The 25,708-nt window shown below is 47.3% G+C and overlaps 2 protein-coding genes across 10 annotated transcripts in view; one reads left to right on the top strand and one right to left on the bottom strand.

Annotated features, from left to right (window-relative positions):
- Positions 1-18,864, top strand: part of Nfrkb (nuclear factor related to kappaB binding protein) — a 41,801-nt gene extending 22,937 nt beyond the window's left edge. For 6 of the 8 annotated variants that reach the window (XM_023701474.1, XM_004641419.3, XM_004641418.3 and 3 more), the window contains 14 exons: positions 3,858-3,937; positions 4,040-4,086; positions 5,020-5,080; positions 5,710-5,884; positions 6,895-7,001; positions 7,856-7,979; positions 8,888-8,967; positions 9,115-9,335; positions 9,431-9,701; positions 10,140-10,352; positions 13,011-13,778; positions 16,168-16,274; positions 17,176-17,311; positions 17,419-18,864. In XM_023701474.1, the coding sequence (XP_023557242.1) occupies positions 3,858-3,937; positions 4,040-4,086; positions 5,020-5,080; positions 5,710-5,884; positions 6,895-7,001; positions 7,856-7,979; positions 8,888-8,967; positions 9,115-9,335; positions 9,431-9,701; positions 10,140-10,352; positions 13,011-13,778; positions 16,168-16,274; positions 17,176-17,311; positions 17,419-17,544 (2,516 nt within the window). In that variant the 3' untranslated portion in view covers positions 17,545-18,864. The remainder of the gene's footprint in view (positions 1-3,857; positions 3,938-4,039; positions 4,087-5,019; positions 5,081-5,709; positions 5,885-6,894; positions 7,002-7,855; positions 7,980-8,887; positions 8,968-9,114; positions 9,336-9,430; positions 9,702-10,139; positions 10,353-13,010; positions 13,779-16,167; positions 16,275-17,175; positions 17,312-17,418) is intronic. The other 2 variants (XM_023701472.1, XM_023701473.1) reach the window with 2 other exon arrangements.
- A 1,980-nt stretch (positions 18,865-20,844) lies between these two features.
- Positions 20,845-25,708, bottom strand: part of Tmem45b (transmembrane protein 45B) — a 36,036-nt gene continuing 31,172 nt past the window's right edge. The window contains exons 3-7 of one of the 2 annotated variants that reach the window (XM_023701550.1): positions 25,236-25,423; positions 24,250-24,456; positions 23,353-23,537; positions 22,812-22,957; positions 20,845-21,831 (exon numbers count right to left, since the gene is read on the bottom strand). In XM_023701550.1, coding sequence (XP_023557318.1) covers positions 21,720-21,831; positions 22,812-22,957; positions 23,353-23,537; positions 24,250-24,456; positions 25,236-25,416 — 831 coding nt within the window. In that variant the 5' untranslated portion in view covers positions 25,417-25,423 and the 3' untranslated portion in view covers positions 20,845-21,719. The remainder of the gene's footprint in view (positions 21,832-22,811; positions 22,958-23,352; positions 23,538-24,249; positions 24,457-25,235; positions 25,424-25,708) is intronic. The other variant, XM_004641417.2, reaches the window with a different exon arrangement.

The raw sequence follows: 25,708 nt of genomic DNA, 5'->3' as shown, positions 1-25,708 counted from the left end.
TGTGCGCCACCATGCATGGCTTTTTGTGGGTTTTTAGTTGAGTGTCTACTTTTTGGAATGAGGGCTGAGGAAGAGCTGAAGGTCACTCAACTGGCAGTGCACAGTGACCGGCTGGTGGCCAGAGCCAGTCATGGTGCTCGCATTCAAACCAGGTTGGCATACTGGTTCTTTTAGGACCAGATACTAAGTATTGATGCTGATGTGGGCTAGATTGTTTTCAGTTACTAGTGCTTACCTCTGCCTTACAGTGCAGAGCAGACAGACGACAGGCGACTGAGCAGGTGGGGCTGTGCTGTTTTAAACTGTACCAAGACAGGTGGTGAGTTTGCTGCCCCTTCACGAAGTACGCCGTGGAAGTCTGCATCTTAGTTAGTCCAGGCTCCTTTTCCCTGGCGCCCCTTAACTGTGTCCCGCTCACTACTGGTTGAAGGGCCAGTGAATTTAAACAGCTCTTTTCAGAAGTTTAACTGGAGGAGGGAAAAATAGTAAGATTACTGTGGCCAGGAGTGGAAGCTTTTTTTCTTTTATTCATTCATTCATTCATTCATTCATTCATTCACTCACTCATTCATTCATTCATTTGTTCATTCATTCATTCATTCATTCATTCACTATAGGGTCCCCCTGTGCAGCTAGGATTTATAGTGATTCCCCCTGTCTCAGCCTCCCCAGCGCTGGGATTACAGGCTCCCATGCCTGGTTTCACTGTGCAGCTAGGGGGAGGCCGGCATGCACTGCATGTGATACTTATGTCCTTGAGCTTGCCAGGCAGGTACTTAGACCACTGAGCTGTCTCTCCAGCCCAGGAAGTGTTGAAAATGGGTGAGTTTAAGAGTTGCTGGGAAGGCTGTGCTTAGAATGGGAAGTTGGAGATGGAGGAGAAAAAGGGAGATGATCATTGTGTGCACCCTGGGTTGGCGCTGGATGGCAGGAGCCAGCACAGAAACAGTGGGTACCCAAAGTGGGCTTCTTTGTCTTCTGTGGGAGATTTGGTCTGCTGAGTTGCGGTGTGAGGCAGGAGGTGAGAGTGCTGAGAAGGAAGGTTTGCAGAAGGTAAGGAGACCCTCCTATGGAGCGGAGTGACTGGTGATAGCATTTGGATGAGCAGGCAGCCAACACTGTGAGCTTCTCATCATTGACCTGTCCTGGTATTCTGACTTAATGTGTGCTGTTTTTTTCTTCAGAGGCCCCTCAGCTGCTCAATTGGAAGTGTAGGGAATGAGTTTGAGTTTTGCTAGGTGGGAATGATACAGAGGTCAGAGGGCAGGGATAAGGATTATTCTATGGGGATGTGCATATTGGAATGACGATCTTGGAATCTGAGTACTTTGGATGCCTTGAACAAGTAAGACTGCAGTATTTGTCCTGGGAGCCTTAACAGAGGCTTGCCCATGTTGTTGGAGATGATAGGGTTTCCTCTCTTCTAAGGTGAGTAATAGTCCATCTTACTTTCTTTATCTGTTCATTCAGTGATGGACATTTAGGTCATTTTTACATCTTGGTGTCTGATTTACTTGCTTGCTGGGAGGTTTATTTGCGCTCACAAGTTTGTAGAGGTTTCGGTCCATAGTCAGCTGGCTCCAAGGCAGGGTGGCACAGCAGAGAAGTGTCTCATGTGGTGGCTGCAGGAGCGGGGAAGGAGATAGGCCCTTCCAGGCCGCACCTCCATGACCCACCTCCTCCAGTTGGTCATCACCTCCCAGTGTGCTGCAGCTGTGAACTCAGCAGTGGACTGACCCACTGTAAGGGTCACGTTCCATGGTCAGGCACGTCCCCAAAACGCCTGTTAAGTGGTGAGTGCACTGTATGTGCTTGTTTATTTGTGGGCTGCTTTGGAACAGGCTTTTGGTTTTATTTGGTTTTCTAGAACTAGGGAGAAACATAGTATCTGAAGCCCCCTCTAGGGGTAGGAGAAACTTACTCTGCCTCCTGATTGTAGGATGTGGCCGTGAGGAAATGAACAGCCAGCATCCCCAGGGTTCAGGATGATCATGGAGAACTGGATTTCAGACTAAACCGAAGTAGGGGAGAGTAGGGGGAAAGTGATTAGGCTGCAGGGGAGTTGACTGATTGTGAAGCGGCATGTCCAGAAGGCGTAAAGGAGCAGGGGAGGGTAGTTCGGACGGAAGAGGCAGAAGAGTAGAGGTTCTGGGATTCGGTTGGCACTGGTGGTGCATATTGGCTGGTGGAGTGAAGTGAAGCAGAGTGTGGTTTCAGTACCTTTTGGGAAACATAGCTGTGTTCTCGCACAAGCAGGTATAGCTGCTACTGTCCTGAGTTGCCTGCTAGCTTGAGTCAGAGTGCCAGGGGCTACGGTAGGCGTCGGATGGCATGACGTGGGACAAGGGAGGTGGAGTGGGAGACTTCCATCTCACGGTGGAGAAGTGTGGCCTTCTGGCTGCTGTCCCAGTGTGCAGGGTGCCTGCATTCCCCACTGGCTGGAAGACTGGCAGACATTCCTGGTGCAGTCAGTCAGAATGTCCTCTGTGACTCCTACTACTTTTAGAATTTGTTCTCATATGGGCTTTTTCTTTTCTTTTTTTGAAAACGTATCAGTTATTTAATTAGGTTCTTAGTAAGAAATTTAGGACACTAATTTGTGAGGATAAATTCTATTTGTCAGAGCAAAAATGAATTGCAGGTAGCCTCAGTGCTGAGGAACACTTTTGATTTTTGCTAAAATCTGTGAGTCCACCGTTTTCTGATCCACCTTGTGCTGCTCTGAAATCTGGTGTCTCTCTTTCTCGGTGTTGAAGATCTTGCCCTCCTGGTGTCTGGGCTTCCACAGCTTCTTCTTGAAGTAAGCATCAGTGAGGTGTTTGGGGATTTTTCACTTTGCTGCTACCAATTTTTGTAGGGGTGGTAATGACAAATTTCTGGTGTGTTCTTCGTAGAGGAACACGATTAAGGCTAAGAGGCCCAGTCACAAGTAGCAAGCCACTGGCCAACTGCTTCCGGAAGACCGCTCTCTTGCCTCTGTGACATCCGGTGAGGATGATCAAGATGGTGCTAGGAGTGATGCTAGTTCGAAGTTTCTGCACATGCTGACTGAAAGGTTTCTTGCCGTGGCTCAAGAGGTTTTGGGGCACATCTTCAGTAGGGTAGTACCTAGGCATTTTTCAAAGCTTAACCACCTGGCTACCTCCATTCTTGTTCCTACTGACTGGTTTTGTGATTGTAGCAAGAACTTTCTCCTTTTTCTTCTCAACCTTTGATTTAGCAGCTGTGTACTTTCTCTGGTACAAGGCCTTTTTGGAATACATAGCAGATCGGGAGTATCTACCAATTCTTCTAACCAGGATAGGATTTCGGCTGCAGTGGGGCTGCCCCATCTTGGACTTCTTGCCTTCTTCACCTTACCCTTTTTACTAGCACCACTGGCAGAAGCCTTCTGGGCTTTGATTTTCTTCTCTTTAGTGTCTGGCTTCTCAGTTTTTTCGCCTGCCATCTTGTAAGATGGGAAAGAGAACTAAGTTTCTTTCTCTTTTTTAAAAATTTATTTATTTTGCTTTTTGCGGTGCTGGGGATTGAGTTCAGGACCTTGTGCGTGCCAGGCAGGTGCTTACACAACTGAGCTATATCCCCAGCACCATTATGGACTTTTTCTTCACTTGCTTCTACATTCTGTGAAGAAGAATGCATGGAAGACCCTAGTACATTGGCCACTTAGTAAATGTACTTACTGAAGTGATTCAATTAGGTGACATCCAGGAATGGTGGTTCAGACAGTGATGGATCGGCAGTGTGTTGCTTCAGGGCCCGGCACAGTCTCTGGTGTGCATAGATCAGGTGAGGAGCAGGTGGGATTCTGAATAACACCTTAGATCTTACTGGCTTTTTGTCTCTCTTCCTCCTAGGTCAGTCCCAGGATAATGAAAAGGAGTTAGCTGCACTGTTCCAGCTCTGGCTAGAGACAAAAGACCAGGCCTTCTGTAAGGTGCGATTTTTGAAATAACAACTCTTGCTCATGAGTTACCAGAGCCCTCAATCATTGAAATTCTTTAGTCCATTTATCTGTTAACATTTTCCTTTTCTTCAGCAAGAAAATGAAGACAGCTCAGATGCCACAACCCCTGTCCCTCGGGTGTGAGTATGATACCGTAGTGGTGGGTAGTATCTTGGGAAGCTGTGGTTTGTAGTCTTGCCATAGTTCTGCTGTTACGCTAGTGTGTTAGAGCTGTAATGGACACCAGGGCTCCTAAGGGGCTGTTCATTCTCACCTACCTCAGCCTTGCTTTGGAGGGCAGTGCAGGCTCCTTGTGGAATGGGTTGATTGAGGGAGGGGATTATGCAGTGGGGTGTCAGAGGAGAAATGATCTGGCTTACAGTAGTCATACTGTTGTCCATGTCTCCTGGAGTCCCATTTGAGAATGGTTCATCTAATCTAGCCACTACAAATAAATTGGACTATGAGGCTGCATGAAGGTTAGTGACAGGATCTCCACTAGTTTATGTCCCTTGATGTCTAGTCTTGAGTTGTTTACATCATGTTGTTTTCTATCTGAGGTGGTTATGAATTAGATTTATATTTTCACAGTGCTAGGGCCATGTGCATGCTAGGCAAGTGTTCTGCCACTGAGCTACACTTCCACCTCTGCAGTCAGATTTTTGGAACTCTAGCACAGAGACCCAAGTGTACCACAATATGTGTGTTCATGTAATCAGAAGTTGTTTTCTTAGGATGCAGGAAAGATAACCCTCGTCATCTGTCATGCTCAAAGTGCTTTGTTCCCTAGGGCTGAATTCTTTTTTGTTAGATTGGGATTACTTAGCAGCAGTACTGAAAAATGCTAGGTAAAGATTTGGGTGATCTTTCCCACCTATGCAATAGTTTTTTGGATCTGTAAGAATCCAATAATATCGGAAATATCACCAGGAATTGTTTGGTAGGAGCTAGACACCAGACTTGGCAATAGTTGCATAGTTGTGAGGAAAAGGTTCTGTGTGCTGGAGCAGGTGGCAGGTCTTTGGTCCTCTGGCAGCTCTCAGAGTTGATATGAAATTTTTTCTGTGTTTCAGAAGAACGGACTATGTGGTACGGCCCAGCACAGGCGAGGAGAAGCGGGTATTTCAGGAGCAGGTGAGGAACACCTACAGGGGAGGTTGTGCAGAGGGAGGTGTGAGCTCACTCTCCTTGAGTCCACCTGGAGGAGTGTCAGCCTCACTCAGACCTCCTGCTGCTTGTTGGATAGGCATCTGACTCTTGGCAGAGGTGGGAGTGGTGTGCAGGTGAAAGTGATGTGAAGAAAGGAGTGAGAACCATGTTGATCTTTCAGCCAAGTGCATTGTATTTATTTTCTTGTCCATTGCCAGTGGCGTCATCCTTTTGCTACTGAGGTTGACTCACACTACAGTTGTGTGTGTGATTTTTTTTTTTTTTTTTTTTTTGTATTTTAAGGAAGGGTCTACAGGGTGTTCAGGGTCTCACTACTAGCTTGGACTGGTAGTGATCCTCCTGTTTACAGCCTCCCAAGAGCTGGGATTACAGGGCACCACCACACCCAGTCTCAATTGCTGTCTCAGTGTGCCCAGGAATCAAAACCCTGGCTCTGCGCCTGCTTGCAGGCACTTTAATCCGCTGAGCTATTTGGCTGGCCCTTTCCTTCCTGTTTTAATCTCCCTCGTGGATCCTCTTTCTACACAGGAGCCCTAAGGAGAAGCCAATTTATTCTGCATCATGAGCCTTCTGTCTCTTTCTCTTCTTGGTAGGAGCGTTACAGGTACAGCCAGCCCCACAAGGCGTTCACCTTTCGTATGCACGGCTTTGAGTCTGTGGTGGGGCCAGTGAAGGGTGTGTTTGATAAGGAGACCTCCCTCAACAAGGCCCGCGAGCACTCTCTGCTGCGCTCAGACCGGCCGGCCTATGTCACCATCCTGTCTCTTGGTATGTGGTATGTGTATCTGTTGTCAGGGATTTTATTTTTTTGTCCTGTAGCTCTTTTTTTGGGGGGGAGGTACTGGGAATTGAACTTGAGACCTCACACTTGCCAGACAGGGCCTGTGCCACTGAGCTATATCCCTAACCCTGACCTTGTAGATTTCTCAAGACAGCTGTGTCCTTTTCTCACAAACTCACTCCCCTCCCCACCTCCTTCACCCAGGTCAAGCTTATTATTGCTTTGGAGTATGAGAGATGAAATGGGGATCCTGGCCCTAGAGGTCAATGCAAGGAGTTGGTGTTTCTTCCTGAAGTTAGGGTCATGTTTATGTTTATTCAGGAATTGATCACAAGCCAGCTAAACAGAGTAAGTGAGGGGGATTTGCTTCCATAATGATTTTAGGTGCCATGAATCCCTTTGGCAGTGAGGCAAGCCCTGTGGCTCTCTCCTCAGAATTACACTTTTGAAGGCATGAAATAAAAATGCCTAGAGCTACTGAGGAAGTCATTCATGTTGAAGAAAATCTATCAACATGGTAAAAAAAGTTTATATGCAAAAACACATTTTTGTTACAATATTAAGCAACAAGATTAAACAGCAGGTCTTAAAACTTCTGTAACTTCCAAATGAGGATGAATATGAATTATATTTTGGTCTTCAATACCTGTAAAAGAGGAAAATATGAGTTGTGTTACAGTCGCAGCACGGCCATTAATGTGGTTTACAACCTTTGCTATAATTGAGGGAATGCTAAATTTCGGTGGAAGATGTCACATGTTTCTTCCCCAAATTCATGGATGACCCCACTGAGAGCCCCATCTGTTGCCCTTCAGTCTTGCCTGGGTGAAGAGTGTAGAGAACTTCCGGGGCAGATACTGGCCACTAGAGGGCGTGTGTTCTGGTGCTGGTGGGAGGCTGAGCAGCAGGAGCCGCGGGAAGTAGCACCCGTGGTGGGGCTGTCAGTCCTCAGTAGAACCCTGGCCTGACCCCAGACCTTGCTTTCTGCTGCCATCAGTTCGGGACGCTGCCGCCCGGCTACCTAATGGAGAAGGCACACGGGCAGAGATCTGTGAGCTGCTCAAGGACTCTCAGTTTCTTGCTCCAGATGTTACCAGCACTCAGGTAAGCTGGAGAAGCAGCTTTTAATCACTTGTTCCAGAATGGATTTAAGAAAACTCACCAGGAAATATGTTTTTTGTGCTGAACCTCAAATGTAAGACCTTATGCATGCCTGGCAGGCACTGTACCAGTGAGCTAACTACGTGCTCCCTGCCCCTGCAGCTGCTCATGTAGTTTGTTCTTTGAACATGAGCAGAGGGATTTGAGATGGACGTGCTCTGCAGCGCAGAGTTTGAGCCCACGGTCTCCTCCTTCATCCTCACGATCCTGAGATCACACGTGCTCGTGCCCAGCATAAACTTTTATTTTGGTAATAAAATAAAAGTTAAACTTAGGGCTCCAGGCTCACCAGCAGGTGCTGTGCTGCTGAGCTACATCCCTGGCCCCTCAACATAAATTTTTGAACAACTGAAAAAACTCGATGTGTTGGCAAGTGCAGTGTAGTCCAGTTTGAGAGGCTGGGGCAAGGTGATCACAAGCTCGCAGCTGGTCTCAGGGAGAACCCCTGTCAAAGAATAACTAATGAAAAAGAAGAAAAGGACATCCTGACCTGTGCAGATAGTGACGACCAAAGCTGGCTGTCAGTGAAGCATAAATTTGACTCTAAACTTCCTTTAAGCTTATAGCATAGGAAGGACTGCTGCGGCTGTTCACGGCATCCTTCCTGTAGGCCAGATCAGTGTCTCAGCAGTCTTGTAGCACGTTTTGTCTGGCCAGGGTGCTTTGTGAGCACTAGGAGACCACGCTGGGCTGATAGAGTAGATCAGTAGGTTTGACTGATCCAGTGATTTTTTTTTTTTTTTTCTTCAGTTGCTTAGTTCTAACTTGCTCCCTGCTTCTCTCTGCTTTGATCGTAGGTGAACACAGTTGTGAGTGGTGCACTGGATCGCCTACATTATGAAAAGGATCCTTGTGTGAAATATGACATTGGACGGAAGCTGTGGATCTACCTTCATCGCGACCGGAGTGAGGAGGAATTTGGTGCGTGAGGCCTGTGAGCAGTGTGTCCAACTAGTCTAGGGGCGTTCTCACTTTTTCTGGCTCCATTATTTATTTTATTTTATTTTTTTATTTTTATTTTTTGGCAGAACCAGAGATTGAACTCAGGCCCTGTGCTTGCCAGGGAAGCGCTTATTCCATCCATTATTATTTTTTTTTTTAATATTTATTTATTTATTTATTTATTTTGTGTGTGTGTGGCCAGCTCAGCCCACCAGAGGGCAGGGCTGGCTGGCATGTGGTGCTGGGGGATTGAACCACGGTCCCTGTGCTTTGCTTGGCTTAGTTTGTTCTAAGTAGGTGCTTTAGACCACTGAGCCATCTCACCAGCCCCCATCCATTATTTTTTCCATTGGCATTTGGATGGGAGATTTTTGGAGGCAGGGTGTCGTCCAGCACTGAGGCTGATAGCAAGGCCTTGGGTTTTTTTTCTTTTTTTTTTAAATTAGTTAAGTTTATTGATACATTTTAGATATACGTAATGATCACATTCATCATGGGACATTTGTATGCATGATATATCTTGCTGCTTTTTTTTTTTTAAACATTTATTTGTGTGTGTGTGTGGCCAGCTCAGCCCAAATGGGGGCGGGCCTGGCTGGCATGTGGTGCTGGGGGATCGAACCGTGGTCCCTCTGCTTTGCCAAGCTTGTTCCAGGTAGGTGCTTTAGACCACTGAGCCATCTCACCAGCCCCATGGCCTCAGTTTTTAATGAAGCCCCCTCCTTAGCACATCATGATCAAACTTTTTTTTTTTTTTTTTTTTTTTTTTTTTGGTACGAGAGATGAAACTCAGAACCTTGTGCTAACCAGGCAGGCACTTATGCCACCGAGCTCTGTCTCCAACCCCATGGTCAAACTCTTGCTGAAGTTACCATTCTTGTTCACAGAGCGGATTCACCAAGCACAAGCAGCTGCAGCTAAAGCCAGAAAAGCTCTTCAGCAGAAACCCAAGCCCCCTTCCAAGGTGGTGAGTGACCTTACGCGTGCATCAGCCGCAGGGGTTTGGGTGGGGCTGCGGAATGCGTGCTTGCTTTTCACGCAGCTCTGTGCCTCGGGCTGTAGGGTCCATGCTCCTGAGATACCTACGGTAGATTCCTCCTTCTCTTCCTTCTAGAAGTCAAGTAACAAGGAGAGTTCCGTGAAGGTCCTCAGCGGTGGTACTTCTGAGCAGAGCCAGATGAGCCTCAGTGACTCCAGCATGCCACCCACGCCAGTCACACCTGTAACCCCCACCACGCCAGCGTTGCCTGCTACACCCATCTCCCCTCCACCTGTATCGTCAGTGAGCAGAAGTGGTCCTAGCACTGTCTCTGAACCCACGAAGTCTAGCTCAGGGTAAGTGCTGTGTTTCTTCTTTAGCTTTTTCCTCGAGTCCTTTTGTGTTCCTCTCCTAAGTTTTTGGTATTGGTTTTTCCTGATTTTTTTCACAGGGTTCTTCTGGTATCCTCACCAACAATGCCGCAGTTAGGAACAATGCTTTCCCCAGCTTCCAGCCAGACTCCACCTGCTTCTCAGGCTACTGCCCGGGTTGTGAGCCACTCTGGCTCTTCTGGGCTCCCCCAGGTACGAGTGGTGACCCAGCCCAGCCTTCCTGCCGTCCCCCAGCAGCCAGCAGGGCCAGCACCAACACTGCCCCAGATGCCAGCAGGACCACAGATCCGGGTGCCAGCTACTGCCACACAGACCAAAGTAGTGCCCCAGGTAACCAGGGAAGCTCTGGTCTTTGGGCACAGGGACAGTGGACTCCAGGGTGGACTGATGAATTCAGGAGGCAGCATCAGGCAGGAACAAATGGGGAAAGTGAGGTTGTTGCTAGTGAAATTTACTAAAACAACTCATTAATGTTCAAAGCTGGTTAAGCCCGTACTCCTTTTGCATCTTGAAGTCAGACCTTCTAAGCAATGTAGTGATTTCCTGGGACCCTAATACAAGAACCCTTGTAGAGGTGGGATGTGAGTCTGAACCTGAGTCCCAGGCTCAGCCTCCTTCCGCTGCCCTCACCACGCCACTGGCGCTGGCGTGTGCCTCAGGCTGGGTGAGGGCCCCTCCTGGGGCCAGCACGTGGGAGACCCTGTGGAACTGCTGCTCACTCTCCGTCTTGCTGTCTGACCAAGGCTTTGATCTCATGTCCTGCACCAGGCTGTCATGGCTGCTGTTCCAGTCAAAGCTCAGAGTGCAGCAGCCACTGTGCAGCGGCCTGGCCCTGGGCAAGCAGGGCTCACAGTGGCAAACCTCCCAGCGGCAGCCAGCCCTGTGAACAAGCCAGCCACGAGTTCTCCTGGAAGCTCAGCCCCAAGTGCCTCCACAGCTGCTGTCATTCAGAGCGTCACAGGGCAGAACATCATCAAGCAGGTGGGCAGGCCTGAGGCCTTTGTCCTCATCGTGGAGCCAGCTTCCTGATGAGGTCTCACGCCGGTGGAGAGAAGGGCTCTCTCGGCTTTGATCCTTAGAACTGCGTTCCCATCCAAGGCAGTGCAGCCTTTACAGGAGATTTCTGCTGTTTCCATATGCTTTAGTATTTGGTAATTAAATGTCTGGATTTAAAATTGCCACTTCATGAACTTAGCTAAATTCCTATGGCCATGTTTTGCTGGCTTTTCAGATTATCACTGCTAATGGTCAAATGCATTGGAACTTTTCTGGTTGTGAATGTGAAAGGATAACTTGCACCTTAAAGAATTTCGAGGCAGACTAGCATTCAGTACCAAGGAATGCTTTATGTGCACCTTTGTGGAATGAACATTTATAGATGTTAGTCCCACCACTGTGAATAGGCATTTTTGTTACTCCCATTTTATATATGAGGAAATGGAGCCACATAATGACGAGCTAACCTTTCATTCAGTGACTTTCCTTTTGTGTGGCGGGCACTGTGCTAAGGCTTGGGAGTGAGTGGTATATTAGTAGACTAAGCCGCTGCCTTCAGGAAACTCAAGTTTTCCCCAGATGAGGAGACAGAATGAAGCAGCAGCACCTGTGTTGGGTGCAGTGAAAGCTGCATGAGACGAGACTCAACCATGTGTTGCTCTTGAGCAGGCAAACTGGAGCTGTGGGCTTACGGGGTTTTGGAAATGGATTCTAGAGTGTGAGGTGAGAAGGCAGAGATGGTGAGGGCGGGTAATTGTTAGTGGGATTTCACATTCTTTTTGTACATGAAAGCGGAGAACTGGGCAGGAGGGGAATGTGGGTGGGAGTGGAGTAGGGGAGGGTGGGATGGGGTGGAGCCACTGAGAATTGGCTTGCTGGCGTCTCTGGCAGAGGAGCAGCAAGCAGAGGGATCATGACAGGAAGTCTTGGGCAGGCTGGGGCCTGGCCCCTCTTTCCTGGAGATTGGCCTTCTGTGGGAGTTGGGATTTGAGACCAGGAAGTCTGGCCCCAGAGCTGCTCACAGCCATTCCCCTAGAGGAGGCCCACCCCTTGGGGACATACGAGTGTGTGCCGATGGTTAGGGTTATTTTGTAGTTTAAATATGTTCTAGGCTGGAGGTATATACATTTGGAGAGCTAAAATGATGCATTTTGGGTATACTGTGTTTCCCCCAAGATAAGACCAGGTCTTATATTATTTTTTGCTCCAAAAGACACAATAGGTCTTATTTTTAGGGAATGTCTTTTTCTTGTATGACGCTCTGTATTCATGTATAAAATCTATTTCTTAAAAATTTATTTTTTATTTTTTGTATTTTAGGGAAGGGATTATAGAGTGTTCACTAGAACACTCATTTCCTCATTACTAGATTGGACTCCGTAATGATCCACCTATTTACAGCCTCCCAAGAGCTGGGATTACAGGCACATGCCACCATGCCCAGTCTCAGTTGCTGTCTCAGCACACCCTGGGGATTGCATCCCCAGCCCCTGTGGCTGCTTGCAGGCGCTTTAATCTGCTGAGCTATTTGGCCGGCCCCAAAATCTATATTTTCATGCACAAAAATCTACATTTATTCAAATACAGCTATGTCTTTTTCTGGTATGTCATCCTAACTCCAAACTCCAAATTCCAGTTTCAGTTTCTTTCCACTCTGTTTCCTGTAGAACCATTGACCCCAGTCCCTCATGTCTAGCCACAGAGCTCTCTTCTTATTCCTATAGCCCTCTCATAGTACATTAGCAACACAACATTCTTCACCTAAGTCATGACCCCTTGCAGGGAGGCTTCATAAAGTATCTATTAAGTCAAGTGTTAATTGAAGACTGTTGAAGGGGTGTCAACAAAATGATGACAGATACGATGGTATACACACAAGTGCTGGAAAATTGCAGGCACCAAAATTCACAATACACTTCCTCATTTCACATGAAGGTATTAAGTGTGTCTGTTACAACAGAGAACATGTTGAATTAGATTTATATTACACAAAGCCACGAAGTGTGCATGTTTTTTGTGTATTGTTTGTATCTGATGGGTCATTTGGCAATATCTCGAGTTCATTTGTTTGCATAGGCATTTACGGCCCATCCAAAAATGCAATATGTATAAATGCTCAACAGAGGTATTCACAAATAACTATAATTTATGCTATCAAGTATCAATAGTAATTATTAGTGCTTAATTATATATCAGCATTTAACAACATATTGTGTGTTATAGTGGATGTACGAAATGCATCTGCGTGGGTGACAGGCTTAACCAAGTCTTATTCCAGAGAGGGGCTTATATTATGAGCGCTCTGACACGTCATTCAGGGGCTTACTTTCTAGTTAGGTCTTGTTTCTGGGGAAATGTGTTACCTAAAGTATTCCCATGGAGATGCAGCTTCATGGTGACGTCTCAGTTTGATCACCCCAGTCTCCTGCTTTTCCCTCCCACAGTGGAGGAAGGTAAGATTCACAAAGTGATTACTGACGCTGATTAAAGCTTATACATTTCTTACATTTTTCTCTCTGTTTCTGTACATGCTTAACATCTTTCAAAATAAAAATTTAAGCTATACGTAGATCTTGTAGATTCTGCTGTGTAACCAGGTTAGCGTCACGGATCCTCTTATCAGTGTGTGTCTCTCCCATCTAGGTGGCTATCACTGGGCAGCTTGGCGTAAAGCCCCAGACAGGCAACAGCATTCCACTCACAGCCACTAACTTCCGTATCCAGGGTAAGGATGTGCTGCGGCTGCCTCCCTCTTCCATCACCACGGATGCGAAAGGCCAGACGGTTCTGCGAATCACTCCGGACATGATGGCCACATTGGCCAAGTCCCAGGTTACCACTGTCAAATTGACCCAGGACCTCTTCGGGCCAGGCGGTGGCACTGCAGGCAAAGGCATCTCTGCTACCCTCCATGTCACCTCCAACCCCGTGCATGCAGCTGAGAGCCCTGCCAAGGCCAACTCAGCCAGCGCACCTGCATCCACCCCAGCAGCTACCACTGTGCTCAAAGTGACCCCTGACCTCAAGCCACCAGAAGCCTCGAGTTCAGCTTTTCGCTTGATGCCGGCCCTTGGTGTGAGCGTGGCAGATCAGAAGGGAAAAAGCACAGTGGCCTCCTCAGAAGCAAAACCGGCTGCCACAATCCGCATCGTGCAGGGCCTGGGTGTGATGCCTCCCAAAGCAGGCCAGACCATCACTGTTGCCACCCATGCCAAGCCAGGGGCCTCAGTAGCCAGCGGGTCTGGAACTGTCCATTCTTCAGCAGTGTCTTTGCCTAGTATGAGTGCTGCCATGTCCAAGACTGTGGCCGTGGCTTCTGGGGCCTCAAGCACCCCCATCAGCATCGGGACAGGAGCCCCCACTGTGCGGCAAGTCCCTGTGAGCACCACAGTTGTGTCCACGTCCCAGGCTGTGAGTAGCGTCTGTGATAAAGAGCAGCCTTCTGCTCAGAGAACATCTCTGTAGGAGTGGAAATAGAAACCGTGTCCATATCAGCTCACTCAGCCCAGATAGATTTACTTACTGGGAGACTTCGTTACTGTTTTTTTTTTTTTTTGAGACTTATAAAACTTACAGAAGCATAGTATATGCATACATTCTTATAAAATATAAACAGTGCTGGAAGCACAGAGTAAAATATAAAATTTCTTCCACTACTCCTCCAGTTCTCTTTTTCACAAAGGCACATCATTCTTGCCAGCGTGGCATTTGTCCTTCCAGTCCTTTTCCTGAGTATTTTCATTTGTATATACATAGTTAAAACCATGAGACTTCTCTCCCTCCTTATAAAATTGCTTTATTTTTAAAGTCTGGGAATTATTCTATGCCTTACATAGATACTGTGATTTTTTTTTTTTCAATATATTTGGTACAGGGTCTCACTATGCAGCTCAGACTGAGGTTTATCCTCTTGTTTCAGCCTCCCCAGCACTGGGATTACAGGGGTACACCACCATGCCTGGTCTTGGTGGCTGGCTCAGCATGTGGTGCTACGGATCGAACTGTGAGCACCCATAGCATGGATTGCACTGCAGGATACCACAGGCCCAGTGGATGCCCTTGTACATGTGCTTGAGCACGCAGAAGTCTTTCTTAAGCATAGACTGACTGCTAGGAGGAATCCTGAAGGCGCATGTATGGAATGCGCTCCTGCTGTGTTTGCCCTGGTGCGCAGGCTGCGTCAGCTCACACTCCTATCAGCAAGCCCACTGCCTTCCTTGGACCTTAGTCGGGCCTCGTTGGTTCAAGTGGAAACAGTTGTTGACTCTGTTCGCGCTTTGCGGGTAGAAAGCAGTTCTTTGGCAGCTCTGCTTTCTGATCACCAGTCAGGCTGAGCATCCATTCATGTGGAGACTGGCCTGCTCTCTCTAGGGACATTGGAAGGTGGCTAGAGTTGCAGTATTTGGCATTTTCATAGTGTTGAAGATGACTCTTTATAATTGTATATGTGGAAATGTTTACTTCCAATCTGTCTTTTTTTTTTCTTTTTTGGTAATGCTGGGGATAAAGGAAGCAGGACATGTTATTAAAGTAAGCAAGCTAGTAACCCTGACAGTGTGGTTTAAAAGAACGTAGTTTAGCTTTCTGTATCACACATGACGAAGTAAGGCAGCAAGGAACCTGCTTCCCTGATGCCCCTTTCCCCCCTAACAAGAAGGTCTACAGTGGGTATCCTTGTAACGCTCAGTCTAGGAAGCCGCAACTGGCGAATATTTGGCAGGGCGGGAAGTACTAGGAAGTAACTTTTTCTTGTCCATTTGCCTAGTTAAGCTATTGTAGTTACTGTGCCACTTATCTAAGATGTCAAAAGGAAATAAGGTCATGAGTGAATCCTGTGGAGGCAGCATCTTGAGGTGTCTCTGCCTGCTGCCGTCTGGAACGGGTTACAGATTGTGAGTATGCCCGGCAGAGGTGGCACAAGCCCGGCAGCAGTGTCAGTGCCTGGCCACTTCAGAACTAGTCTTCTCATGGGAGGTTCCAAGGCCTTTTCTGGGTTACTATATAAGTATTAAAATACTGAGTTTGCAGTCAGTTCAGTGGTACAGGCCTTGCCTAGCATGTCTGGAGGCATGGATTTGTTTCCCAGCACCATGAACAGAAAACGAGTCAAACAATCAAGTGTTAGAAGTGAGGCAGCCTAAGAAGGAATGGTGGGTATAGTGACCATCTTACTATTCCCCAAACCCCAAGATTCTGTTTTTCCTCGTGCTCGTCCTCTTTGTTTGTGGTACTTGTCAGGCCTTACTAGCCTTGGGGTTGTACTTTTCACTTGATGAGTTTATAATTAGTGTTCCCAAACCTTTCTTATCTCTGGAAGAAACACAAAGCACCTGGAGAGTGGCTTGTTCTGCCTCGCCTCTGTATGCTGCCTATGCTCTGTGGTTCTCCCTCACTGAGCCTGCAAGCCAGGGAGGGGCGGATCTGCACTTGCTGTTACCTCCTGAGCACCCGGTCCTTCCTCATGTGCTCCCATGTGTTGGGAGCGCCATGACGTGTAGGCTCGGAATCTAGGAGTGTGCATAGTGAGCACATACTTGCCTTTGTGCCCCAGGAAGAGGTTTTATTCTAGGGAAAGTGGATAGGTTGCTATCCTTAGGTAGTGTGAAAGAAGATGCTGCCAGGTCAGCTGACATAAGTGGCAGGTGAGCTGTTCTCTTAAGGCTGCCTAGGTCTAAATTTCTGGTAGGGACTAAAAGCATCTGTAGTGCTTGCTGCTTTCTTCTTGTCCTTTCCAGGTGACACTTGGTGGTTTTCCTCACCTCCTGCTATGTCATGGAAACTGATTGCTCTTTCTTTGTAGGGGAAACTTCCTACTCGGATCACAGTCCCACTTTCTGTGATTAGCCAGCCAATGAAGGGCAAGAGTGTGGTCACTGCTCCCATCATCAAAGGCAACCTTGGAGCCAAGTGAGTGCTATTCATAGGGACAGTCCCAGCTTGGGGGTGCTTTTAATGCAAGTGCTTGTCACAGAATGGAAATTTATCTGATGTTCGTGTTCCCCGCATCTCTCTGTGAGCTCCTTTGTAACATTTATTGAATCCCTACTATTACTCAAGCTGACATAGAGTGGGAAGAGGAAATATAAAAAAGTAATAAATGAAGTGCTAGAAAAGCCCAAAAGCAGGTGGGGTGGGAGGTGCTGGGCTGGATGCCATGAGAGCCTCAGGTCAGACTGAGGAAGCTCCTCTTGGGCAGGTGGTAGTTTCCTGTGTCCTGACTTAAATACGGATAAAGAGCACATGAAACTATTTGCCAGCCTCAAGGAAGGGTTTGTGAAGGGGCCACTGGAGAGGGCGCTCTTGCTCTTTGTTTAGGTGCTCAGAATTGAACTCAGGACTTTGCACTTAGCAGGCAGGCGCCATGCTACTTAGCTAAGTCCTTGGCCTCTGCTCCTTCTCTTTTGAAGAGAGGGTATCTGATTGTGTTGCCTAGACTGGCCCTGAACAGCAAGGCTCAAGCAGTCTTCCCGCTTCAGCCTCTGGAGGAGCTGGGCCACAGGTGCCCTCTGCTGTGCTGAGCTGGCAAGGGTACCTTGCCAAGAGCACACCTTTCTTACTGCTGCTTGGTAAGGGTGTGGAGCCTAGGGCTGCTTTATGCTTTGCACTGGGGGCTTCTGGGCTTGTTTTCTGCTGCTGTGGGAGGGAGAAGCTAGAAGGAAGGTGGCCTCAGTGCTGGCTCCAGTTGAGTCCAGGAGGCTGAAATTTTCTCGGGGCACTAGACCTCTCTGTTGACTCTGCATGTTTTGGATCTGGGCTGGAAGAATATCCTGCAACGTGGTTATTGCTGATACCTGCTTTCCCTCTGCAGCCTCAGTGGCTTGGGCCGCAATATCATTCTCACGACCATGCCGGCAGGTACCAAACTCATTGCTGGCAACAAACCAGTTAGCTTCCTCACTGCTCAGCAGCTGCAGCAGCTTCAGCAACAAGGTCAGGCCACACAGGTAAGGCTGAGGCAGCTCTGCCCGATCAGGTGTTTCTGTTGCTTTCCTGTTTCTGACTGCTGAGCCCACTTGCAGTCTGCTAACCAAACCATCTCTCTTTCCAACAGGTGCGCATCCAGACTGTCCCTGCTTCTCATCTTCAGCAGGGCACAGCTTCTGGTTCCTCCAAAGCAGTCTCCACTGTTGTTGTGACCACAGCGCCATCTCCTAAGCAGGCGCCAGAACAGCAGTGACTGTGAGAGTGGCTTCCATGAGGGAGCTTACTTGATCTGTTCTGGCTGAAAGGAAGGGAGCAGGGGATTGCATCTTTCCTGGAGCTTGTCCATATGAGGCAGGCCAGTGGGAAGATGAGGTGAGAGCCACCTAGATTCTGCCTCTGAGCGCCAAGTAGAGTCCCAGTTTGGGCCAGCTCCCGGGGAAGTGCCAGTCCAGGGAAGGTTCCGGCGGTGTGGGAGGCAACGTTACATCATACAAGCCGAAGTTCTCTCCTGAGTATAGAGAAGGCTTACCAGTTACACATCAGCCTGCAGTGAACGAGCTTCCTTCGATGTGACAGTTGTATTTTTTATCTTCTGGTCTTTATGACTCAAGGTCTTGGTATGATATTTGTGTCCAGAAAATTTTTGTCTAACTTATTTTTTTAAAGAACCTATAGTATATCTTTGTTAAATAGAAACCTGGCCAGTCCCGCCCTCTCTCAGCTGATAACTTATTCTTTTGATCAGAATGAGAAACTAGCAAGAATTTTGTTAAGTTGGTGGCTAACTTGATGTCCACTTGTAATTGCAGGACTGTAAGATGGGGAAAACGTGTAGGAAGTAAGGTAGTGTGGGCTCCCTGAAATAGGATTAGTTAGCACTGCCTCTGGAAGATGGTGTTGGGACTAATCATGGTTCTGACTTCCATGTGCCAGCGTTGTCTGTGGCAAAGTCATTCATATGAAGTCCAGCGCCACGGACAGAATGTAGGGGAATGACAGCAGGGTGCTACTTTCATGGCAGGCTTTGTGTAATTCAGAAAGTATACATTCTGTTTTTCGGTAGAGGGGGAGTCACAAATTAGGACTTTGGTATGCAGGCCACCAGTTTTTATAAACAAAAAATGTTTTTGGAGCAGTCTGTCCTTATCCATTCAAATAGTATCTATGGCTGCCTTCAACTTAGAAGGCAAAATTAATGAATGCCGTAGAACCGGCATGGTCCTTAACACCCAAATTGTTTCTTTTGTAGCCCTTTGAGAATAAACCTTATTGACTTCTGCTCCAGAGGGGGGTTGGCAGGAGGGGAGGTGAGGTGCAAGGTCAGGTATTGCCTGGCAGTCCCACTTCAGAAGAGGTCAGGCAGGGTTTGAAGTCATTTATTCCCAGCTGTCCACTTCTCAGTCTGTGTCTGCTGTAGGCAGAGCTCAGGACAGTGTCTAAATAGTCCTCTAAGTTTAGAAAGCACTGGTCCATGACAGTGTTGGGCAGAGGTGGATGGGCAGACTTTTCTACAGTGACAGGACTTCCCTATCTCTGAAGTATCCAGATCATTAAAATTTTGTCTTTAATCCATGGCACTGTAGTGACTATCTTTTGTGGGGTCCGGGTGGGGAGGTAAGTGGAAATGGGTGATTTAGATGGTAGCTGGGCTGGAGTTGGGTGCCCTGGCAAGTTGCAGAGGACACTTAGCACTTGGTGGTGACCCTGTGGTTTTACCATTTCATTTAGGTCTTAAATTCTGTCAAATAGATGTCCTTGTTCTTTTTTTAACTGAAGATGTGAATCTGAGTTGAAGAGAACAAGATGAAAATCCAGTTTTCTGACCTAAGTTTCCTTTCTGCTGCCTTATGAGGGGAAGTGGCTAGGATGTGCTGCAGTGAGCTTAGGGGTGTCGGGCTGGGAGGTGGAAAGCTGGATTACTTAGAGCATGGGTGATGGGCTAGGAGTGAACTCCTGATTGGTGCAGAGGTCCGGCTCAGGAGTAAGCCTGGGAGGGGTGAGAGAAGGGGCTGCAATGAGGGAATGGGCCTTTTACCTGAGGAAAGGAGGCTTGCACACCATTGTTATTCTGGAGTCATATTTCACATAAAAAGCCATGTGACTATTTCTAAACAAGAAAAAAATAGAAATTTGAGATATCCTGTCTCAGATATTACTGCTAGTTAAAAACAAGCCCCTTCTGAATTTAGTGAACAAGTGATCCTATAAAAGGCAGTCTGGCATTCGCCTCAGTTCTGCCTTGGTTTCACACTGCTGGGCTGCTTGTGTTGCCAGCGCGTGCCTCCTACAGAGCGGGGATGTCATGGGCGGGCTGTTTTAGGCCCGCAGAGTGGCGCTGCTCCCTGACAAGTTGGGGGATTGCCCCCGAGAGGGCACCAGTGTTGGTGCACACGAGCTGCCTGTGTGCAGACCTCGAGGCTCCAAGGTACACTGGCTGCTCTGCAGGAGCAATTCTTTCAGAGTTGCTGGTGGCAGCTGCTGAGTGTCTAGGCTTCTGCAGATGTTGGTAAAATTTTTCAGACCACACGCCCAAGGCAGGATTTGGTAGCTACTTTAATAGCACATTAAGTGTGTTCATGCCAGGGTTGGACACTTCCTTAAAGGTATCCCAAACCATGCTGTATGAAGGGCACCAAAAGAATTTCTTAGTATTTTATACTTCAGTCTTTCACTCTGGAGAATATATGTCCTTAAAGTATTTTGCCCTTAAAAAAAAAAAATCTCATTTGTGTATCTTCTCTATGACAGTAAGGCAGAGAACAGGTTCATCTTCCCTCCTCTGTCCCTAAGGAAAGAGTGCATTTTGTGTGAGCTGTTAATGTAGATCCTGCGGGACTACCTGCATGGATGTTCGCACTTCTGCTCAGCTGGCAAATCAAGTTAGATACTGAAAGGGGACCCAGAAGTTGAAGCTAATGCTTTTAGCAGCTCATGCTTAACTCCTAAGATGTGACTTCAACTGTGGAAGCCCAGCTGCTTGTTCCTTAAGTAGTTTTCCTTCTAGAGGACGTACAGAGCCTTGTGTAAGTAAGTGCTTCCTAGTAGTGTGGGAAAGACTGGCCAGTCAGGTCAGACTGGAGACTGGCTTTGCCACGTGGAGCAGTGGGCCTCTAGACTAGCTGACCCGCCAGCCTCTGACGGGCTGTGCGTGCTGACGGTGTAGACAGCGATGAGAACTTGCTGAGGGAACCTGGTGCGGCAGAGGGCGTCTCTGAACTGAAAAACACTGTATATATGGAAGGCATTCTTTGGTTTCTCAGACCCTGCCACGTGGTGCTGGCCCACTTTTGTTCATTTCTGTCCACAGCATAATACATTTAATTCTTCACATCTAGTCATGCTTCTCTTGCTTTCGTCGCAGTGTCCGCTGCTCCTGGAATGGGCCCTTCCTTTCGGAAGTACAGACTTCTTTCCTCTCCCTCCCTTCCTCTCATGGTGTGTGCTTACTGCTCACGGAGCGCGTCGCTGGCTATAACCGCCTGGAAGTGTGTCTTTGGTAGTCTCTCAGCTCCATACTGAACATGTACTAGATTAATTCTTACAACCACTTCAGTGCTGCTGAAAATTGAATGTTTAATAAATAACCTGTTGAAGGAAGTCTTAAAAAGAAAAACAGATCCAGATCAAAACTTATATTACTCATTCAGAATTCATAGTGCTTCATCTGGGTTAAAGTGCAAGCCCTTCCATAACTTTTTTTTTTACATCATTATACAGATTCTTGTCTCTCCTCTTACTTGCTGTACTTCCTTTATTAGGGTAACTTTGAAGAGTCAGAACGGCAGATTCCACTCTCGGTTCAGCTACTCACTAGCTTCCTGATTTAAAAAAATTTTAACTTTTGGCCTAGTTTTGTACCCTGTGAAGAGTGGAACTACAGTGTTCTGATAGGACTAGTTAGACAATATTTAACAACCCTTATGATACCAAAGTTTGAATCACTTTTGTTTTTAAAAAAATACTTCAGTTAGAATTACAGTTCTAAGCCAAAGGCACTGTCATTCACATACCTATCTTTTTGGTAAGAAAGTACCTGTTTCCTTGGAGAGAGGCAAATTATCAAAAAGCAGCATGATGTTCTGTTGGAGTTATACCCTGTTTCTTCCAGAAAGACACTTCCTGTTCAAGATTTTCAGTCTGTTTTCTGTACATGGAGACACACAGGCTTGCTGCTTACAGCTAGTACTTCATTTCTCTTTATGAAAGGTATTACACTAACACAGACTTTAAATTATGATTGGAAAATCCAAGCAGCAAGATACACAATTTCATGTGTTAAAGCCTCCCACTTTGTATTAAATGAAGAGGTACAAATACACAGTGCTGTAGGAACAGTCCAGAGCCAGCCTCAGAGCAATCAGGAGCTGCCCTGCACTGCAGCGATGAGGCTCAGCAGGGTGGATGGTCTCCATCTCCCCACACCTGATCTCACTCCTCATCTGAGCCACTCAGCAGGGCAGTTTGGTAAGTGTGATCGGACTTCAGCTTCTGAATCCCAATTATTTCTCCTCCTCCATGTCGGTTTACCCGGGTCAAAATGCTGTAATAAATTGTAAGAACCAATTAGATTAGCCAGAAAAGTCTCCTTGTTCCCTCACTGAAGGACTGTCTGTTGGTCCTTAAAGCCTTATCTTCATGTATGTATTAACTGGTAATTGTAGGTCTTTACACCTGACTTCTCAGACAGTGTTTTATTTTTAGGTAATAAAGGGACTCAGTGATGAATATTTAATAGTTGAAACTAAATTTAGGCCTGCTGCCATCTAGTTTGCTGTCTTACTGACTAGAAGTGAGGGAAACCATGGCCTTAGTGTGTTCTGTTTGGTCTGTGCAGGACTTTCTAGGCGAGGTGAGTCTGCTCTAAGTCTAGGGAAGTAAGGACCTGGGAAAAAAGGCAGCTCCGGGGCGGGAGCACCCTAATTCCATGTGTTAAAAGTGACCCTTGCCCTGCATGCTGCTGCCATTTCCTAGTTGGTGACCTGGGTTAATTACTCAGCCTTCTGAAACCTTGGTTTCCCCTGCTGTAAAAAATGAAGAGTACATTATAAAATGGTGAGGATGGAATGGGATAATAGGAGCTAAGTGCTTTCTGCAGCACCCAGCACAGTGCGTACATAGGAGGTAACAGTTTTATTCTCCACTCTGCTGACAAGCACTTGTTAGAGCCCTTCTGCTGTGGCTGTCTTTAATAGGCAGGTTTCTGAGGAGAGGGCAAGGCAAGTCCAGACGTTGGTAATGGGCCCAGGACACAGTGACATGCAGGGTCCTAGCGTGGTACCAATTCCCACTCAGTTTTTCCCCAGTTTCACTGCAAGTTTAAAAGTTGACCCAGACTCATTTAACTGCACCAAGCCCCATTACCTGCACTTGCAAATAAGACATGTAGTAAGTACGCTGCAGCTGTAGAGGGTCTTGTACAAAACTAGATATGTAATTAGCACATTAAACATGGACATTGATTGCAATTTGGAGGAGTTTGTTGGTACAGAAAACTTGAGAGGCAGCTTCACGTAACCATACCAGTAAACAAGAGAGTAGTTGATGGCCACAATGCAGAGGGCGACCAGGTAGTGCCAGCAGTAGCACATGGTGATGAACATGATGTTGGCATGGTCATGCTGGTCCCATTCAGGTGTCCCAAAAGGTGGGAAGAGCACAAATCCAATCTGGTGGGTTAGATGGGGATGTTGGTTAGTTGTGCTAAGCAGCAACCCAGGCTTCTTCCATGGCCAGAAGAGTGGCCTGGATGCTGCTCACCCCCTTACATATGACAGTACTCTGAATGAAATCACACAGCAGCACCTCAGGACCTGTATTCCATGTGGGCAGTTTACTAAGTTGGTCCCATACAGGAAGTGGTGCCTGCCGTGTGGTGCACACAGGTTCTTGTTAATGCACCAGCAGGACATTAATTGAGAAAGTTAGAGAGGTGAACAGGAGGAGGGCCATCTCAACCCATTCCCATGCCTGCATTTTTAGACATCATGTCACCCTGGGGACTTCTTGGGCATGCTCAAAGGGGCCCATCCACCTAGGTTGTGTGTAGACTTGGTGTAATTACCTGCCAGAACCAGGTTCCCTGGAAAATGAGGAGACTGGTTCGGAAAAGTTCCAGCACAATATTGTCCCGAAGGATCACCTCTAAGGCTATACTGATACTTCCCCCAAACAAAGAAAACAGCAGGAGTGAGTGGATATGTTGGTCCAGCGGAGGTCTGTCATGAACGTGGTAGTAGAAGAGAAAACCTGCAGTGAACCAAGGACACGTATCAGAGACTTGCTTTTTTCTACTTTTATTTTGGGCTTTTCCTTGATTGAAATTTCTCCTATCCCTGTCTCATGGCTACGGTCTTTAGCATTTAGAAGGTGAGTTTGTGTAACATCACAGGGCAACAAACAGATGCCTATGATTTTGTGGCTGTTAAGACTAGCAAAGTGTGTAACTTTTGAGTATCTACAGAATCTATGGTAGGATTTCGACTTCATAGTCTCTAGCAGGTATTTTGTTATAATGACAGCAAGCTGACTAGTACAGTGGGTCTCCTAAGATTTGTTGTGGAGGTTGGACAATAACCTCTAGGATATGAGCTCCAAAAGGGCTGCTGCACCCCGTGTAACATTCAGCCAGTTCTGTGGTGTTTTGTGTGCACCTACACCCATGCACAGGTGTGTGTACACGCGTGAACATGCCTTGGTGGCATCAGGAAGCAGGGGCAGGGGAGGCTTGTATAGTGTTTGAGAAGGGCCTGCATGCCTCACCCTTCCATGAGCTGCTTACGGAGTATGTTGTCTGGACCACCCAAAGCATAGGACCAGGCCAGTTCAGGAGCTGGTAGTCTTGAGAGTTGGATTTGCCAGGGAAGGGTATTGTGTTAGTTTTATTTCTGGACTTTTGTACCCTGATCTTCATACATTGTGTCTGTTGCTCCTCCCATCTCCATCTGTTCCACTAAGTTACCTTCAGTGAATACTGCCACAGCCAGAACCAGTCTGTCTACCCCCAAGGGGATGTGAGTGACCAGAAGGGTCAGCATGTCAACGATTCCTGACACTCCAAAGAATAAGTACATGGTACTGTGCTGCCAGTTCATTAGTTTCATCCAGTGGTTTTCATGGTAGAGGTGGAGATGGGGCCCATCAGGAACAAACTGCTCTGCCAGGATCCCTGGAGAGAAATGAGCAGAAGGTGAGGGAAGACTAACCTGGAGATGAATAGGAGATAGCAAAAGACAAGGCAAAGGCATGAACCAAGCCAATGAGGTGATGGTCGCTCGCAAGTCAGCAGACTGACACCTCAGGTGCAGCTATTTGAATATAGAAAATGTATTTGCTGAATGATCTCTGTTGGTCCTTTGGGGATTGGGGACGGGCGGGGGGTGGGGAGGGAAAGCTATAGAGGCACAACCACATGTGCACACAGCTCCCTAGGGGGTTTATCCAGCAGCAGAGATAAAAACAAGGCATCACCACTCAGGTGAGAGTAGCTGAGATACATCTTCGGGCTCCCCTGCCAAGCTAGCAGTGAAAGAGATGCTAGGAAAACACAATTAGATTAAATGCAGAAACCAAGTAAGAGGCAGCTGATGGAAGGGGCCTGTACAGGCTAATGGAGGGGAGCAGCTCCCAAGGGAACCTGTCAGGGCAGACTTCGGCGAGTGCCCTTCCTTGGACAGTGAGCTCTGAATGGTGGACTGGCTGGCAGAGTGAGCCGGGCGAAGGCCTGTACTGTTTCTGGCCATAATGTATACAATGGGAGGCACCCTGGGGTAGCTCTCAGTTCTTGTCCCTTCTACTTGTACCACTTCTGTGAGAAGGCAGAAGGTTGCCCAAAATGCTCTGAGGGAAACCAGAATCTTTAATTCATTTATTTCATGGGGTTCAGGCAACGAATTAGTTTCTGGGTTTGATGGGAAGGTTCTCTGGATCCAAAGACCCTGTGCTTACCAATGAAAGAAAACAAAATCTTGAGTGTGGCTTCAATGAGCTCAAGACGCTGCTGAAGATGGTTCAGCCTGTTGTTCTTCCCTCTTTGCTGGAAATACTTCAGCGGGTATTTCACTGACCACCACAGACCGAATATCAAGAAGAAACTCCCTGGGAGAGCGTGGCCCTTGAAGTTGGCCATCGGCACTCTAGGACACAAAGTTGGGCACAGCTGTTAGGTGGCTGAATGATGAGGACCTGTAAGTACTTTGGTAGGGAACAGCCCATCCCTGAGGACTCTTTTGGAGTCAGGATCTTAGTCTGGTCTGGCCTCAAACTCAAGGTGATCTTTTTACCTCAACCTCCCAAGTGCTGGGATTACAGGGATGCACCACTACACTCAGTCTTCTCTCTTTTTCTCTTCTCTTCTCTTCTCTTCTCTTCTCTTCTCTTCTCTTCTCTTCTCTTCTCTTCTCTTCTCTTCTCTGCTCTGC

Source organism: Octodon degus, unplaced genomic scaffold (assembly GCF_000260255.1).
Source record: "Octodon degus isolate 3935 unplaced genomic scaffold, OctDeg1.0 scaffold00136, whole genome shotgun sequence".
Lineage (NCBI taxonomy): Eukaryota > Metazoa > Chordata > Mammalia > Rodentia > Octodontidae > Octodon > Octodon degus.
This window is presented reverse-complemented; position numbering and strand designations above follow the sequence as displayed.